Source organism: Sceloporus occidentalis, unplaced genomic scaffold (genome assembly GCF_023333645.1).
Source record: "Sceloporus occidentalis isolate IW3139 unplaced genomic scaffold, rSceOcc1.0.p SCAF_19, whole genome shotgun sequence".
Lineage (NCBI taxonomy): Eukaryota > Metazoa > Chordata > Lepidosauria > Squamata > Phrynosomatidae > Sceloporus > Sceloporus occidentalis.
In genome coordinates, this window is record NW_028316999.1 from 9,360,365 (window position 1) to 9,380,450 (window position 20,086).

A 20,086-nucleotide genomic window follows, 5' to 3' on the forward strand; every position below is an offset into this window, starting at 1 on the left:
TGCTTTGTTCCCTGGGTCACACTCATGCTGGAATAGTAAAGGGCCTTCCCAAAACTGGTGCCATAAAGATGGAAGTGTACAATTATCTAAAATGTCTTACTACACTGTATAATTAACATTATACACCCTACACTGGAACTAACAGTTTTTGATTGCTGGTAATTTGTTCTTTGTTTTTTAAATATCGCTACATTTCATGTAAATTTGATCTCAGCGAAGACACGTGTCTCTGTTGTCACGGAGCTTCTACTTCTGGTATACATTTGAATGAGAAGAAAGGCTTGTCGCTTAATATTAACTATTAAACTTTGGTCTTGTATGATAAATAGTAACATATTGTATTTTTAAATTTTACTGCATGCAAATTGAAGCCTGCGTTCTTTAGTTATTGACATTAGAAAATAGAACCTCTATGCAATTCAATCTATTACGTACAATGAATTCTTTAATTACTAACCAATTTTAATAATTAGATGTAGTTTTTTTTTTTCTCACTTTCTCTGAAGCTACCCCTAATGTGCTGCCATTGGGTCAGCTCAGTAATGAGGACCCTAAAGAAATCCAACTGTTAATTGGATATTAGCCCTCTACCCATTTAAACACTGATATTGCGGGATGGTTAACATGGCCCAGAAGTGCGCTTTACACACATTACATACACTTTACACACAAACCTTGTCTGCCACATTGATGAATGTGAATCACTGGCCTTAATCAAGTTGGAGAAAATATTGACATTTTCTGGTGAAAATGACAAAATGCGTGAAATTATTGCTGGCAAAACAATTTTATAGTTTATGTTTATAGTGTTTGATCCTTCTCCCTTCTAATGGGGGATTATGCAAGTAACAAAACACATATGATTAGTTTATTGGCATGTAGTATTGGAAAGCCTAGGGTTACAATAAGGCCATTTAAAATGCCACCAGTGGGGTGTAAATAATTAACCTGCCTCTTCTGTCAAATGGCTTGTAGAGGAATGATCTTAGCATTGATTTAAGATTGTTAATTATGTGATTCTTAAAACACCTCTTTGCATCATCACATTGTTTTTGTGTCAGTCTCTTCTTTCGTTCTGTTTAATAATAGTTTTGCACCTTGTACATTTGTCTTCTGTGGGGGGATTATTTATGGAGCTTTTTTGGTATAATAGGTAGTAGTACTGGAGAAAGATTATTGAAACACATGTCTTATGGAGTAAATCAGCCAATCAGTGCCAAGAAAGTGCTTACATTAAGGTCAATGGGAGTGCGTTCCATTCATGCACAAAAGCAACTGAACAGACCGTGTGCAGGGAAATGTGTTCTGCCAACACAGCTCCTTTACTAAAACTAGCTGGGGTAAAAAGAGGCAAAAGCATATGGGGAAAAGGGCCACACAGCTAGATGGCTGGCGTATTCCTTCAAATCAAGTATATTATTATTAGTATCACCGTATTTGCTCGATTATAAGACGACCCTGATTATAAGACGACCCCCCAAAATCTGAATATTAACTTAGAAAAAAAAGAAAAAGCCTGAATATAAGACGACCCTAAAGGAAAAAAGTTTTACCAGTAAATGTTACTTCATGTAAAAATTTTTTTAAATAAAAGCTATGATTGAGAAAAATATTTTTTTTGTTTTTATTTCCTTGTATTTTCCAATCTGTCCCCCAGTTTCGCACATCTGCCCCCAGGCTTGCACTGCGGCCCATGATATGCCTTTTAACCCTCTATATGCCACTGTGCCCCATGGTATGCCTTTTGACCCCCTATGTGCCACTCTGCCTCCAGAAATGCCTTATAACCCTATATCCCATTCTGGCATTTAGGGGGTTAAAATGCATATCATAGGGCAGAGTGGCATTTAGGGAGGTATAAGGCATTCCAGGAGGCAGAGTGGCATTAAGAGAGTTATAAGGCATTGTACAGAGCACTCTGCCTCCAGAAATGCCTTATACCCCTATATGCCACTCTGGCATTTAGGGGGTTAAAAGGCATATTATGGGGCAGAGTGGCATATAGGGAGGTATAAGGCATTTCAGGAGGCAGAGTGCTCTATTAAATGCCCCTTTAACGCCACTCTGCCTCCTGAAATGCCTTATACCTCCCTATATGCCACTCTGCCCCATAATATGCCTTTTAACCCCCTAAGTGCCAGAGTGGCATATAGGGGTATAAGGCATTCCAGAAATGCCCTAAGCCCCCATTTAACACACACACACGCACACACACACACTTACCGGTGCTTCCAGTTTCCTGCTGTATTGCCGCCCCGGCGGGTTGACGTCTCCTTCTGCTGCAGCCGGAAGGAGGTGGAGTTGGCAGCGGGGGTTTGTCTGCGTCCGTCGCGCATACCTTCCCCGGCTGTCAGAGATCAGAGTTCCCCGCAGCGGTGCGGGGAACTCTGATCTCTGACAGTCGGGGAAGGTATGCGCGACGGACGCAGACAACCCCCGCTGCTAGCCACACCTCCTTCTGGCTGCAGCGGACGTTGCCCGCTGCCAGGGCAATACAGCAGGAAGCACCGGTAAGTGTGTGTGGGGGTGTGTTAAATGGGGGGGGGGATCTGGATCTTAGTCTCATAATCAGACCTCTGTTTGAGGTCTGATTAGAAGACGACCCCGATTAGAAGACGAGGGGTATTTTTCAGAGCTCTGAAAAAAACCTCGTCTTATAATCGAGCAAATACGGTATTATGATAACTATTATATAGTATAATAAGTTGCTTTATCTTCACACATCTCTTCCACAACTCACTGTTTAGTGTACAAACTACTTTTGTGTTTTGCCAAATAGTAGGCTTATTAACCATATGACCTCCACAACATATGGGAATGCAGGGTATGCAACCCCTGAGGTCCTTAGCTAATAAAGGCCTTGACACAGATGCACCCTTTGAAAGCTTTGCATTATGCTACTAATACTGTTATTATTCTGCGTATTGGTTTTAAAGCAAGTTCTCCAGTTAAGAGAACTTGATTTTTCTTAAGCCATATTTCCTCTATTTTCTATATGGTATACATAGCAGATAACAGCAGGTTATGAACATTTCTGACTTACTATTATGACTCTTAATAAATACCTAATGATCTTTAATTTTAATTTGTAACAGTAGTATTGTCTGACCAATTTAATATATCATTGATACAGTATCTTTGTTTCCAGGGCAATAGTCCTCTATGGCACTTGCCCCAAAAGTTATCTCTTATCATTAATTACAAGTATGACTTTAGCTTCCGTTTCTGGAAAAGCACTAAATATCAAATATTGCAAAGGTCCTTTTTCATTCAGTCATGTTCATGCATTTTGCCCTTCTACATTAATGTAAAACAATTCAGCGCTGGCATGATGTATTTTCTCAAACCTGAATCCGAATGCTATATCCATGAGTCAGATAAAGAGCATCTCATACATACACATTTTAACAAATAAATGGATTGTGACACAAACAGCCTGTTTCAGTTAGACGCATGACAAGCCTTCCTTCCAAGGTCAAATGTATACCTGTAAGGGGATTGATTGAACAGATGAAATCCAGGCCCTTACTTGTTCTGGATAACTAGGTTTTAACACCTAAATCCAATTTCTTATTTTTGTCTTTCTTCATCAGCACAACTCCTCGGGTCTCTGTTCTATTAGAGATCAATTGAGTTGTGATAAGACACCAAGCAGACAGAATATCAACTAAGAGACTTTAAAGCACACTGAATAAAACAGCAAGAGAATTCACTATTTTAACAGAAGTATGACATTTTCACCTTTTTTAATAGCACACTTAATCTATGATAACATACTTTGACTTGCCATCTACCTTTCTGCAAGATCAATCAAATTACAGCAAAAGTGATATAGAGACTCGAGTTTCTTAGAGGACATTTCAAGCATTCTTCTGTTATTTCCCGTTGTATGACTCAATATTTGTGTGCCTGTGTGTATATGTACTTGTGCATGTATACATGTAGCAAATCCTGCCAGGAGATAATAATCCAATTTAAGGATATTTAAAACTTCCCCGTGCGTGTTCTCTCCTGTGACAGAGATGATTGGCTTTTACCATCTTCATTGCCAAGGAGCCAGCCAAAGATGATGCACTAGGAAATTCAGATAATAAGGTTAAAGTTACCTTTCCAGGACATCAAAAGATTGTTCAATCTTCCTAATGTAATACATAAAAAATGGAATTTAGGAGAAAGAATTGTTCAGAAATCTGATTTTCGAAACCAAAATAAGATTACTTGCATTGCTCAATAGTCTCCTAAGATATTATATAGTATAGTTATGCTTGGGGAGGTTCAGTACGACAAAATATTATTCTTGAGTATACAGTAATGTTGGTTAGCATTGACAAAAAGCTGGTTTTGTCTCTATTTGTTCCAATAAACTTTCTTTATCAGCTGACCTGGAGGTTGCCATTGTTGTCAATCCTGTGATATTCTTTTCCCTGCTCAGACACCACACTGAGCTCATTCTTTACGCAATGCTAATGAAGTATGTTCCATAGACTTTTATTAGAATATTCAGGTGGGTGATTAACAATTATTGTTTCTCGCAGGCAGTATGATTAAGGTGTTTGTCTAGAACATTGGGCCAAGATAACAGATTGGAAACACATACAAATGGCTAAGATGCAGCTGTTTGAAATCATTAGATTATCCAAAAACTACAACTAGAAAATGTATTTTTAATCGGTTACTAGTAATGACAAAACCTTTGGAGGTTCCACATGTTCAACATTGAAGGGCAGAAGTCTAATGATGTGTATATACTCTGATTGGCCAGAGTGAAAAAACTTACCAGGTTGTTGGACCCATCAGGCACAGCCATAAATATCTATGAGACCACTGCTTGTATTTTTTGGCTACTTCTACCTATCAGCTATCAATATGTACTCTCCTATACACAGTCCCCCCCCCGTGTCTCATCAACGAGCTCCAAAACAGCTTGTAATGCTCCCAAAATGGCTTGTAATGGGTTGTACACGTCAACGCCAATGAATGAAGTTTTGCAATTCGTTTTTGTTAGTTCTGCAGGAGATCGCCCTTGTTTTTATTGATTTGTAAGTCACAAAACAGGCAATTTTCATTAAAAATAAATTTGAAAATGAACGCACAAGTCTAATATATTTGTATGTATGTATAAATATATATATAAATATATATATATATATATATATTTATACTATGATGGGAGTTCCCTTTTAGGTTTTACGTATAACTTTTCAACAGTATGTTAAGAATACAACAGATACAAGCATAGACAATCAAGGTTAATCTTAATATATCTGCCTATTTAAGTACTGTTATGCCATTCATTATCTTCCTGAATTTCTTCACAGACAATAGCTAAACACAGGATCTTGAAAAAAAATGATGAAAAACTATAGCATGTATTATCACAATACAATTATGTTTAGTTAATTAGATTTTTATAAAGCTCTTATTATGTTTATGTTGGAGGATGCTTAATTAGTTTAACTGATTTGTAGACTTTTACCAATGTGTTACTTTCTCAATTTATTATACATTTTGTACTGTTTATAAATCACACACAAACATATCCAGCAAAAGCCACATTGGATTCTATATTCCATTAAGAACACCACCATCAAGGAGCATAGATGAGTACTGAGAGTATACAAATACCAGGTGTTTTTTTTTAACAAAATAAGTACTGTGAAGGAAAATGGTTTATGGACAAATGATTATATCACATTGTGGCTCCTAGTGCCCACCATCACAAATGCACACAACCCGCTGCTCCAATGACCACATTTGATGACTAACTCAGAAAACCACAACAGCATAAAGCACATGATCCTCATTAGCAAGAGCGGCTACTCGCCCAATGTGCAAGCTTGCCCTTGCATGGGACAGTTCATATCTATTTTGCATTAAAGATTGCCAATTCAACTCACTCTCCGAATCACATTCTTATTGACATTTCTCGGCATGAAACTGCTTTCACTTAACTGTTGACATATCAGCGTCTACAAAGTCCATAAATAGACAAAACATTTCAGTTGTGGTTTTGTGTGAAGACAAGCAGCATATGAAGGTCACAACATAGGCCAATAAACAATATAAAAATGAACTGGGCTTTAGTATATTTTATATTGTTGCTACATACATACAGGCATACTAAGCTATACGGACCTTCACTTTACGGACACTTGCAAGTAAAGACGTAGTTGCAATGCAATCATTCCCCTGTTTATGTACACTCGCTTTGAAAAACGTCACTTTGTCTTTTGAGCATTTTGCTCATGTTGTGGTGGATATGACCTGACGATTGCAGTGCGGTGCATGCATTGATAAGTGACTTCACTTTAAGTATATTTTCATTTTACATACATACTCTGGATCCCTTGTGTTCACTTATGCCTATATATGCTGTATATATATTTGATTTACATATGTGACAGCACCCGTGTATTTAATACGGACTTCAAAAAGCAAGGGAGCTGAATTGGTTTGTAGATTTTGAGGCAAATATTAAGCAGAGATTCTGTGATCCCACAGACCAGGAATCCCACAGCAAATTCTAGCTCTCCTATTTCAGTAGAAAATATGTTTTTATCCAACAATAACTTGTATAGGATTACAGTCAACCATTAAACAAATAATCTAGCAAAAACAAATCTCCAGGTACTGGTATTTTAATTGACCATCTTGCTGGTGGGGCAAATGAGTGCTTTATTGTATGAACAGAGGAGAGCAAACAACCATCAAAAATAATATCATTCACTCAACGGTCCTTTGGTTTGTTACATCCCGTAGCGTTCAAAGGGATGTCATTATTCCCCCAGTTCAAACGCAAAGTAGGTAATAATCATCTTAAATTTATCTTGGGGAAATGTTATATATTCAAGGTGATTTATTGTCGACCTCACATATTTACATTAACAATAAATAGTATACTACACTTGGGGAAAGTATTTAAAATAGGAAAGCAACAGCTTGACCAAATTAAATAATAAAAGTTTCTAATCTAATATGAAGAGGCACAACATGGGTATCTGATGTATGTGTTCCGATTTATTGTCATAAGATTAGTTGTGTTAGTCATAGACAACCATAGATGATGTTCAATCGGTGTCATAGACATTCTCTTTCTATGCTTAGGAGGATTCACCCAACATGGTGGCTTGGAGTAGCTCATGCAACATAGCACTACACGTGCAACACACTATTTATAAAACTTAATTGAACATAAATTGAACAACTGAACAAAAATTACAGCATGTGAAAATATAAATAGCTACACATTTGCACACAACAAAGGCTACTATGGAAAAACAGTGAGTTTGCATTATAATGGTTAGTGCAGTGACAGATCAAGTAATCCATGTATGGTCAGTAAAACCTGTACCACATCATAAAAGCCCTGCTTTAAATTCACTAAACTAGTACATACACTATATGAGAACTGACCATCACACCTATATAAGCTTGTTGGACATCACATTTCAAAACCTCTGGAATTAATATGGAGTTGCAGCTATGACAACCTCCACTCTTCTTGGAAGGCTTTCCACAAGATTATGGATTGTGCTCATTCAGCCAAAAGATCAGGCACTGATGTTTGGCTAAAAGACCTGGCTTACAATCAGCGTTCTAATTCATCCTAATAGTGTTTAATGGGGTTAAGGTGAGAGTTCTGTGCAGGCCACTTGAGTTCACCCACAAGAAACTTTGGCAAATGTGCATATTCTTTTTTTTTTTTTAAAGGTATCTGCTGATACCTTTTGGGCAATTGAATCTCTGCTTATATTATAATACTACAGGTGTCACAGGCAGTGATGAAGCCCTTTGCGGCCAAACACAAGCCAAAATCCCTCAAGATTTGCCAATTTGTCAATGTTCATACAGAATCAACATTAATCTTGCTTTTTTATTTTAATTCTTACTCCAACTCGATGGTAATCAGGGACATAATTCTTCTTGTGGTGATTTTTTTTTACACCTGCTAAAAGCCAGGAACATAGCCTGAAAATAGGTAAGAAACATGCATGATGTTCCAATCCCCCTTACTGCATAGCAATAAAAGTGCTGGTATATAAAGACAACTCATAATTATGTGTACTGTAGATGCATATATGTGATGTATGGGCTATAAGCTCTATGCCTCATTAAATACACTACATTTTGGGATTAGTTCCAAATAATTTACACTTACCAAACACGTTATTTTAGCATTTGAAAAGGGATATGTGCTGCAGCTTGTTCCTTTAGAACATCAACTTTTTGATACAATCTGATATAAAATAGAACCACACATTTGGATACATAGTAACAATCCTTTCACTGCCCTATCTTCATCTTAATCAGAAGTCCACAAGAAACCAGGGTGAATAGATAACAAGTATATCACAATTCCTTCTTGTTTCATAAAATTCCAGTAGACATTGGGTGAAACTGACAAAAAAGTGGTGACCTGGACGGTCAAGTGAAAAAAATATTCTATACGTTAGCCTTCCGAAAAAGAACAAAGAGAGGCATTGATTAGCTTTTTCATCTTAAATATATAATATAAAAAATGTAGTAAATCCATACACCAAACCTATGCATATATTTTACTTGGTAGCTCAAGGGAACTGCTGACCTCTACTGTCTGCAAAGCAATACAGTCATCTAGTACACTCTACTTGATAGTCTTGATGTAAAATGATTATTGTTTTATTGAGGGAGATCAGATACAGTCCAGTAAACCCAGAGAAAACCTAGAACTTGTAGATGTGTGATCCTTTAAAACTGCCTGCATTTTTCCATTGATGCATATACAATATATTACAGCATAGGGGAGAGCTTGTTGTCCAATGGATTTTCCATTTCCATATAGTATTTTATTTTTCTTGTGCCTCTATCACAGAGGTTTACGATTGTTTGTTATCGACAAAAGAGGCAGCACAAAAACCAGATGATGTGCCTTTTAATTCTTTATCTTCACTATCTGTCAAGAACAATCGTTTTAAGAGCCACAGAGGGAGAGCAAGAGCATTATTTATGGGCACCATATTTCAGGCTCTTTTCTACAGACAGAACGATAAGAGTTTCTAGAGAAAGATCAATCCTTTCCATTACCAGATATGTCAAGCTTGAAATGATCCATTTAAATTAGAAAGTTTGCTTTGTTTTGTTGGCTTTTACAGGCAATGCTTTTCGTGACTACAATGGTGGTAAGAAATGGCTGTAATTTATAGACAAGTGAAGATATTGCAATTATTCCCGCAAGCAACCTTAGCTATTTCCCCTCTGATGCTTAGGGCATACTAGCCGTGTCCAAAAAACAAGACTCAACTGATATCCCAGATGTAAAACCAGATCTCACCATCAAGGCTCCATGTTATTGGATGCTTAGAACATGTGTGTGTTGAAATAGATGTGTATGCAATTTATAGAAATTAATATTACCGTGAATGTCATGCTAAAATAATACTAGGTAATGTCTGATTTTGGGAAAAATTTTCTGGCACATTTGTTTCTCAATAACTCAACATGAGCAGTAACGCATGATGCTCACCCACATACACATCAATAGGCATTCATACAGTGACACTTATTATGTAGAACTATGCATACAATGCTATGATAGACAACAGTTAAATGAAGTTTGTAGACAATGTGATGACAAGCTACACAATGCTTGGTGGGAGAATATTTTCAAATATTGTCTTGAGATTAGCCAGTCCACTTACATCTCAAGTAAAAATGTTGTTAAAATGTCAGCATCAGCTATCCTTAACCCCTTGCAGTGCTGGCCCTTTGTGGATTTGCACAGTTTAAATGAAGTTTCTGCATCTCAGTGATATTAATATGTGGATTATTCAAAATTGTTACACAGATTATACAGTAAATATAATATAGCTGCCAATGAAGCATGTGGTACGAACAAAATACAATAAGTAATTTGTAACATTAAATTAATATAAGTACAAATCAATAAATTAGTTTACCTCTAGAATAAATTGATTATATAAATTAGTATATAGAATAATTGGAAAAAAGAGAACGTGGTAAACTATGGGTGATTCATTTGAACCTAGTTGAAGATTTTGAGATTTTTTTGTGTTTTTTGTGTTTCTAGATTTTGCTAAGGCCCATTGGGGTACTAACTGACAAGGACGTTAGTTGGTATGTTCCCATAGTTGGATCATGTCTTCTTGTAAGAGTTCTCTACACAGCTTTTTAGGTGAACGTGTTTGGCGAGATTAAATAGCGCACATTGAGCCTGTTGTCCAACAAATTTGTTTGTGGCCATTGTCTAACTGGGCCACCTGTGGTTTTTTCACCCAGCTGAAAGTTGCCAGCTTGTCTCTGTTGAAGCCCATGAAATACTGAGCTATGGAAATGAATGATCACAAAGTTGTTGCTGCAAAATGATGTATTTTTCCTTTTGCTTAAATCAGAAATCATGTTTAAGTGCTTACTGACAGCACCTTATTCTATAAGACCATAAACAATTGAATCAAATGATCTCCAATTCTTGCTCATTGGTTAAATGGGTACCTATGTGTATTTAACCCCTTGTGCGCAAGCACTGTTTAGGAGTGCTATCATTTGTAAAGCTCAAATAGCCAAACACATCAAGGAAGCAAACAGTAAATATAATGAACCTAGTGAACTTATTTATTACCCCTCATCATTGTTACATGGGACTCCCAACACTCTTGATGTATACAAATCTGCACACCAGAAGATATGCTAAAGCTATAATGAAGAAAAAAACATGAAAGAATATGATCTATACACCCAGCATCAAAAAGGTATTGGGGGCTTAAGGACTGTCATTGTTGGATATTATTATTATATTCTGTCATATGGTTCATCCTTTTACTAGTTTGTGAATTGTATTACCAAATAATGTATTTTGGGGTGCCAGCATTCTATTGCAAGTATGGAGTAGCTAAGCACCCCTAATTCTCTATTACCATATTCTTTTCCTATTTGAGTGTTCCCTCTTGCCTTTATATTCCACACACTGTGGCTGTGTACATAAATCCATGAATTAATTTGTGTTTTTTTCAGAATTGCAGTCCTCACTTTTGAGATTTAGGATTCCACTCACAGCACCCTGAAGAAAGTAATGAATAGCTCTTAGAAGAGCAGAGCAGCAGGGTGTTTGAGGCATTAGAAAGTTTACCAGAGGCAGCAGCAGTTATAGCAGAGTTCTGGGAGCTGTCTAGCAGCAATGGTGCTGAAACTGGCAAAGATCTAGCCTGTATGCTGGGAAGTCTGGCTCTTTACTGTACTCACCATTAAATCTCCAATTGCAATACATTATAATCAATACTGTTTTATACACCACTTGCCTCTGGGGCTTCAGTGGTCTTGGTCTTATCAGGCAACAATACTGTGAATGGTGTTCCTCACAACTATCAAGAGGCATAAGGTCCATTTGCGTTGAAACATATAATGTGGATAACACGGTGTTATGGAAATACCTCTTGGAAAAGCTCCAGACTGTAAGTGTTGTCATCATCTGCGAAAAAGACCACCCCAGCAGGGACCTCCTGTGGCTGGGCTGAGCGGTGCTGGGGGTGCTGGACCTGGGGCTGGTACTGCTGCCTGAGCCAGGTAAGTCCTGCGTTCCTCTGCTCTGTGGCCCTGGGTAGCCCGGCTCTTTTGTACCTACGTGCCGTGGGGACATGCAGATGAGTGGCTCTAAGACCGGCCCTGGCTAGGAATCGGCTCACCAGCTCGGTGGGTTGTGCCGCATCCTCTACCACTATCCAGTGCAACCGAGGCACCTGACGGAATGTGTTAGCCAGGCGAGTGAGCTCTGCCTTCTGCACGGGCCGGCTGTACGTAGGGGTGATGGCAAATATAATGGGCACAGTGTCATTCTTAATCCTCTGAGCTCCAGAGCTGGCCACTTGCTCCTGGTTGGTGGTCCATGTGCCCTGGCTGGTGTCACTTGGTTGGGGTCTCATTAGTGCCGCGCGACCGATCCTTCGGTTCCAGTATGGGGAGTAATGCCTGGCGGCCGGTGTTCTGCTGGAACCGGAGGGTTTCCTGGTGTCACTGTCTATAATAATCACTACAATCAGTACCCAAGGTAGAAGAATGAAGAAACGGCTGTACAGCACAGACTTCATCCTGCTGCCTGCTTGATGCCGGGGACACTCCGAGGAAATCTAATAACTATTCCGTTACAATCTTCACACTTCCTTACTTTCGAAGCTACCGACCCATGTGAATAATGGATCGGGAATCTGAAAGACCGGACAGACACACGCACTACATTCAATCACGATTAAAAGAGAACCATTTTCCCATCCTCCGGTAATCGCGTAGCTCAGTTTCTGCATCCAGAGATCGCTTCTTTCCAAGCAAATCCACTTAAACCTCCTTGGCGTTTACTTGGCAGGACCGCGGGACTGCTAGAGAGCCATGATGCCGTGTCTTCTGGTGTTATGCGATTTCCTTCTCCTAAAACAGACAGAAACGCAGCCTTCATTGTAACAGCTTTGCAGGGAGGGTTAACACATTAGTAGCTTGTGTTGATTGCATTGCTTAGGCTATTAACACACAGCAGGCGGCTACAACGAGCTACAGGCATCTAGCCTTCTCTGGGCAACGCTGAGAGGGTAAACAGAGCTCATTATTGCCCCCCAAACTTCTGCTCTACTTCAGTGTCCATGTGGGAAAGACGGAGGTCTCACTCCTGCATACAAAGTGATAAGAAGGAGCACATTCCTCCGTATCTCCGGTTTGCCGAACTCCTTGGGGTTTAGTTCGGTCCTTATTAGTTCTTCTTTCTTCTTACTGCTGCATAGGATGCTGGGCAGAGTTGGGCTGTGTCGGTGTTTAAGGCGAGCTGTAGTGATGCTGTGGCTGAGTTTGATTGCTTGTTCTCTCATTCCCTCTCCTTCTCCACACCCTTTTGCTCTCTCCCCTCTCTCTCTTCTTTGTTTCCCTTTCTTTGCAATCCGATGAGCTGCCTGGGTGGCAAGGTGGGAGGAGATACAACGGGCACCCCCTGAGGCTGACAGTGAGGGATGGGACCCTAGTAGTAATAGATTTCCTCTTGTAGAGCCTGCGCTGACTTGTTTGGTGGACTCTCAATTACTAAATAAAAATGATATTCTTCCCATCACTCTCAGCTCACCAAGACCTTCCCACCAGTAAGCAATGCATTGACCAGCAAGTCATTTCCATGTTTGTGCACTGATCCAGAAAATAAATAAATTAATATATATATATGTATATATATATATATACATACATATACCATAATTTGATCTTTTAATTGCTTGGTTAGGGTGCTATGCTGCCGGGGCTCACTGTTTAACCCTTCAGAACCTGCAGAGTTACAGAGCAATTATCACAAACAATAGAGCAGTAAATTGTCCCTTTGGATTGCCTTTCTTCTACCCTAGATAATGAATACAGAAGCATTGATTGAAAAAATGTGTGGATCACCATATTGTAGATGAAAAAAAAGAAGAGTTCATATAAAATGAAATTCTTGTGTAATTTGCTGCAGATTGATTTTTATAATTACTTGTATTATCAATATATTGAAATCATTAATTTTTTGCTGAAATATAAGATATAATGTTATTCAAAGTGGTGTTCATGTTTCTCCAGAGATTAATTTGTTCATATTTAATTGCTTATCCAACAGTTATCTGTATATTATGACCTTCCTAGGTGGAACTGCACAATCTTGTCTATTCAGGTCATTATAATGTGGGGTGTATTGTGCATACACAATTTTTATTTTCAAATGAGCTGCAATTGTGTTTATAGGATGACCTAGAACTGAAACCTAATTCAGTATACATCATGGGTGGAGAACCTTTTTTTTTTTTTTTTAACATAGCCTACTGCATGGTCAAAGAACTTTAATCAGGGATTCTGGTATATAACATACGAGGGATGTTCGAAAAGTTTCCGCACTTTTTTAATATAAAATATATATATAAAAGTGCGGAAACCTTTCGAACGTCCCTTGTATATATATATATATATATATATATATATATATATATATATATATATATATATATATATTTAATATGACATAATAGGCCTTTCTATACAATGTGCCCAATAGGACATTTTGTTATAGCCGTCAAGCCACATACATAAACCACCTAAACGAATAAATTGGCAAAGGAATGCATTGTTGTGAAAAAAGTATTCACCCCTTTCCGATTTCTTCTATTTTTGCTTATTTGGCACATTTAAAAGATTCAGATCATCCAAACAATTTCAATATAAGACAATGTGAGTAAACACAAATTGCAGCTTTTAAATGATCATTTCATCTATTGGAGGTAAAGAGTTAATAAAAACATATATAACTTGTGTGAAAAAGTATTTGCCCCACTAAACCTAATAACAGGTTGTACCACCCTCGGTGGTAATGACTGCAATCAAATGTTTGCGATAACTGGCAATGAGTCGCTGTGGAGGAATTTTGGCCCACTCTTTTGGCACAATTCTTTAAATTCAGTCACATTGGAGAATATTTGAGCATGAACTACATTTTTAAGGTCATGCCACAGCATTTCAACCGGATTCAAACAGAACTTTGACTAAGCCACTACAAAACCTTTTATTTCTTTCGAGTCATTCAGAGGTGGACTTGCTTGTGTGCCATGGACAGAGCCGGCCTTAGGCGTTGTGGCGCCCTGTGCGGACTACTCCTCTGGCGCCCCCTCACTACCCCCCCCCTCTGCCCCTTCAAACTACCCGCCCTCTCTGCCCCTTCAAACTACCCCCCCTCAAACTACCCCTCCCCTCTACCCCTTCAAACTACCCCTCCCCTCTACCCCTTCAAACTACCCCTCCCCTCTGCCCCTTCAAACTACCCCCCCTGCCCATTCAAACTACCCCCCCTGCCCCTTCAAACTACACCCCCCCTCTGTCCCTTCAAACTACCCCCCCTCTCTGCCCCTTCAAACTACCCGCCCTCTCTGCCCCTTCAAACTACCCCCCCTCAAACTACCCCTCCCCTCTACCCCTTCAAACTACCCCTCCCCTCTGCCCCTTCAAACTACCCCCCCTGCCCATTCAAACTACCCCCTCTCTGCCCCTTCAAACTACCCACCCTCTCTGCCCCTTCAAACTACCCCCCTCAAACTACCCCTCCCCTCTACCCCTTCAAACTACCCCTCCCCTCTACCCCTTCAAACTACCCCTCCCCTCTACCCCTTCAAACTACCCCTCCCCTCTGCCCCTTCAAACTACCCCCCCTGCCCATTCAAACTACCCCCCCTCTGCCCCTTCAAACTACACCCCCCTCTGTCCCTTCAAACTACACCCCCCTCTGCCCCTTCAAACTACCCCCCTCTGCCCCTTCAAACTACCCCCCCTCTGCCCCTTCAAACTACACCCCCCTCCCTCTGCCCCTTCAAACTACCCCCCCCCCACACACTTACCTTGTTGCCGGAGTCCTGCGGTGAGAGCGGGAGGCATCCGTCTTCTCGCTGTGCCGCGGTGCCTTTTAACCCTCTATATGCCAGAGTGGCATATAGGGGGTTAAAAGGCATATCATGGGGCAGAGTGGCGTATAGGGAGTTAAAAGGCATTTCTGGAGGTATATATATATAGCTGCTAACAACAATCACACTCCTATCAAGTCAAGGCAGCCAATACATGCTGGAACCTGGGAATGATAGGAGTGTGAGTACAGCCTCCCTATGCCATGCTACCACCACCACCCACCTTACACATCCATGCTATCATACACACACTCATTCACAAACATTTAAATACTCATTCATTCCATTAATCACACATACTTCACACATTAATCACAAAAACCCTCCCCCACCCCCTTACCTGAACTGCAGATCTCTCACTCGAAGACTTCTGCAGGGGCCCGGCTGTGCGAGCAACTTCTCTGGCCCCGCCCCCAGAGGAAGGAGGGGGGAGGCAGAGTTATGTGACACTCCTCTAGCTTCCTGTTCTCCTGCTGCTAATAGAAGAGACGCTGCTCGCGGCCAAGGTACCGGTAAGCAGCCTGGCCACCTAATCGAGGTCTGATTAGAAGACGACCTCGATTATAAGACGAGGGGTATTTTTCAGAGCATTTGCTCTGAAAAAAACCTCGTCTTATAATCGAGCAAATACGGTATGTTACCCACTCAAAATATAGAAAACATATTTACCCTTAAAATTAAGATTTTTTTTAAATCTTTTCTTTTTTTATGGATGATATATTTTATGGATGGTGCCTAATTATATTATACACAGCGTTTCATTGCACACAAAATGGGTAGTGTTTCTTGACTGATGAGTGCAAAAATCACAGTGACGGATCTGGAAAATATAAAATGCACTGCTATCCAACAATCAATTTAAATTAAATTACATTTTATTTTATTTTTTGCTTAAACCACTCTGCAGAGGAAAACCGAATTGTGGTGTAAAATTTACAGATTATTTTGTCTCACAATAGGACCTCTGGTGTATGCGTCTCATTCACTGTGAAGGGAGAATTTGGAATCGGCATTAGTAACTCTCTACATGCAGTTTTATGTCTAGTGTAATCCAAGACAATACTACGCACTATGGTGTAGGTTGGATATCAAATTCTACAATATTAGCTACATTTATCTTGCAATTAAGTTGTGCTACTGACTTTTAACCAGATTTAGTGCCCCTTATTACTTTAATTGTTCCTTTAATTTGTGACTCCTAACCTATTAAATCTTGGAAATGATTTCCAAATACTTTATGGATACATTGCATAGAATTAACGCTGTATTAAATATTTTACATTATGCTTTAGAAAAGTTAATTAAAGCAAAGAACCATTCTATTTTAGTAAAGTGATATGTCTAGTAATATTGAGGTCTCTTTGTTCATTTTAATTATTTTACCAGTTTTATCCTTAAATGAATAGATTATATTTTCATTATATAGACCTTTCATATATGTCTGTCTGTCTATCTATCTATCTATCTATCTAGCTATCTAGCTATCTAATAATAATATATCTAATAGAAATTTGCAGATGAAAATGATCAGCTAGAAAAAAAAGATTGCTTAACAAACCTTACAAAATATAATTGTTCTGATAACTACATTAGCTGCATAATTACAATCAGAAAATTGTAGAAGGATGGTGTTTGTATCTGATGAACTAAATCTGAACTAAATCTGAACTAAATCTGAGACTGTGAGCCAGACCTTCTCGTCCAACATCAGTGCCTGACCTCACAAATGCTCCACTGGATGAATTGGCATAAAATCCCACAGAAACACTCCAAAACCTTATGAAATGCCTTTCCAGAAGAGTAAAAGTTGCTATGGCTGCAAAGGGGGCGCCAACTACATATTAATCTCTATGTATTTAGAATGCCATATCACAAAAATTCATGTTGGTGTTAATGGTCAGGTGTCCCAATACTTTTGTCCATATAGTGTCCTATCATATGACCATATTTGTTTCCCACAAATTGTCAAAATACATGCATTGTAGGAATCCTCACTTTTATTTCACAGAGACTTGACCATGTGAAATAAAGGTTGGAATCTAACCTAACTGGAAGATATTGTACATAAAAATAACACACAATTTAATGACAAATGACATTTAATAAAAAATCAGACATTTGCTTGTAAAAACATCAAATGTAGCTGCCTATACAATCATGTGAAAATGCAAGACAAGTTTTAATGCGGTATATTAAAAGTGTGTTTGTGTAGATTTTAAATTATTGCTTGATATTTTTCTTTTATTGCTGTTCTACTTAGACAAAATATTAATTGCACTCTAAAATAGGCAAATAAACTTCACCAGGTCTTTTCTCAGAAGGTTTAATAGTAAAAAAAAACAAACAAAAAAACATATGAAGCTTTTCTGTTTCTGCTTTCGTTTCACATGACAATTAAAGGAGCAGCATCGGCAATGGTGAATATAAAATAAAGCCAGTAAATGCCTTAAAATGGAAATACCTGTGTAAGAGGCTGTGTCCTAGACCATATTATTGAGCATGTTAAATTATTGCTCACTTATGTACACTAAAGAACAAATAAATTCAATTTTGTTCAAAATATAGCCCAGTGGTATGTAAAGAAGCACCTTATATACTTCCAGTGATTAAATATTACAGATGTCATAAAAGTGACATTCCAGCCATAACGTGCACTTTAATGCATAAATAGCTTAGTGTTGCTTTTAAATTAGCGTATTTTGTTTTTTGCATATAGATACATACAGCAATTAATTTGAATCTCCTCAATGTATTTGCTATGATTCCCCACACCTGGCTATTAGCATTCCAGGAAATGTGTTCTTCTGAATGCATCTCCTGTTCAGTAGAGCGTCCAGCCAGTTCCAGTGCTGCCTTGCTCAAAAATTCCAGAGGAACAAAATCCACATGCTCAGAAAATGTTCCTATGAATTTCAATATCAGTGTTTTCCTGCCAGAGATTGGCTGCTTCCAGCAGCCAAAACTTGTCCAAGATACCTTTTATCTTTATCCACATGCCCGTTGACGTAACCTGGCGTGAAATGTCTGCGAAACTTCTGCCAAAATGACTGCGCTTCCGGTGACCAGCCTCCTCCCTACAGACTATAGGCCCTGGACTTGGAAAGGGTTCTTTTTTTGAGGAGGTGGTTATACAGGGTTTGTTGGGACTACTTCTTTCCCTTGGTACAGACTGCCATGTTTCACCAATTACTAGAGACCTTAAACACTTTGGAGCTTGGATTTTGGGCTACCTGCATTTTGGAAGGGGGTTTTATGTGTGGTGACTCCATTGGGTCAGGACTTACAGGACAGAAACCTCTGTGACCAGTATTTGCACCACGAACAGCTGTTTTAAACTGGTTTCCTCCCCACAGACTACACAACAACACCCTACTAGGCTGAGGTAGGACTGAGAGCAAATACTCACCAGTGTGCAAAGGAGAGTCTGATCAAGAATTATGTGTGTTTTGCTGTGACTATTGTATCTAAATTGCACCCTGGTGCTTTCGGTGAAGTCCTCTCCTCCATCAGGCGGTACAACATAGAAGACGAAGAACAAGAAGATGTGGAAGATGTCGGCAGAAGTAGAAGTGGGCGGCCGAGAAGGTAAGGAAACATTTAAACAGTGTGACAAACAGAGTGAACGAGAATGAGCGTATGAGAGAGTGAGAGTGTGAGAGAGCGTAATTTCAGATTCAAATTCAGAGCTTTTAGCTTTGTTTTCGTCTGCTTTGTGGGGAGGTCTGGCCTCGTTTTCATGGTTTCGTACAAATCACAGAATTTGCCAAAATTTTGTACATTTGCAATTTGTACGGATCTGAATGCTCCAGTGTAATATATAATACATTGTATTTAATTGCACGCTAAAATGGCAAAACCTCTTGACTGATGTATAAGGTAGAAATGCAGTCAACCACATCTATAAAGCATTCCTCCCAACATTTCAAAATGTGAAAGAGGGACACTCTCGCGGAACTCATCAATACACTTTACAATGCCGCGCTTGCATCGCTACTTAAAACACGCTACATTCTTGTCAGAACAGTCATGCATATTAAAAATAAAGAACACATTGAATTCCCATGGTTAGTGCAGTCAACAGTAAAGCTGCAGATGCTAGCTGTGAACTACAATTCCTATGATTCTCAGCCAGCCAGGTGTCCACCATTATGCTGACTATCATTAGAAGAGTAGTCAACAACAGCAGAGATTTTTTAATGTTAGCCTCCCTCCCAGGACCCTTACATACTGCCTTTACACACACCTGCCCATGAACACATATACACATACACTGTCCTTACACGCACACGCATGTACACATACACTGCCCTTACACACGCATGTACACATACACTGCCCTTACACACCTGTCCATACACACATACACTGCCCTTACACATGCCTCTCCATACACACTGCCTTTACACACACACCTGTCCATGAACACGCATATACACATACACTGCCCTTACACACGCCTCTCCATACACACTGCCTTAACACACACCTGCCCATAAACATACATATACATGTGCAGTGTCCTTACACACACATATACACATACACTGCCCTTACACACACCTGCTCATAAACACACACATACACTGCCCTTACACACACCTACTCATAAACACACACATACACTGTATAACACACACATATAAACATATACT

At 39.2% G+C, this 20,086-nt stretch overlaps 1 protein-coding gene across 4 annotated transcripts in view; it reads right to left on the reverse strand.

The window, feature by feature from the left end:
* Positions 1–12,077, reverse strand: part of B3GAT2 (beta-1,3-glucuronyltransferase 2) — a 52,307-nt gene extending 40,230 nt beyond the window's left edge. Inside the window, exons 1-3 of one of the 4 annotated variants that reach the window (XM_089482585.1) lie at positions 11,924–12,077; positions 11,529–11,839; positions 11,424–11,498 (exon numbers count right to left, since the gene is read on the reverse strand). In XM_089482585.1, the coding sequence (XP_089338711.1) occupies positions 11,424–11,498; positions 11,529–11,839; positions 11,924–12,077 (540 nt within the window). Of the gene's footprint in view, positions 1–11,423 lie in introns of all 4 variants that reach the window. The other 3 variants (XM_089482584.1, XM_089482583.1, XM_089482581.1) reach the window with 3 other exon arrangements.
* Between the last annotated feature and the right edge of the window lie 8,009 nt (positions 12,078–20,086).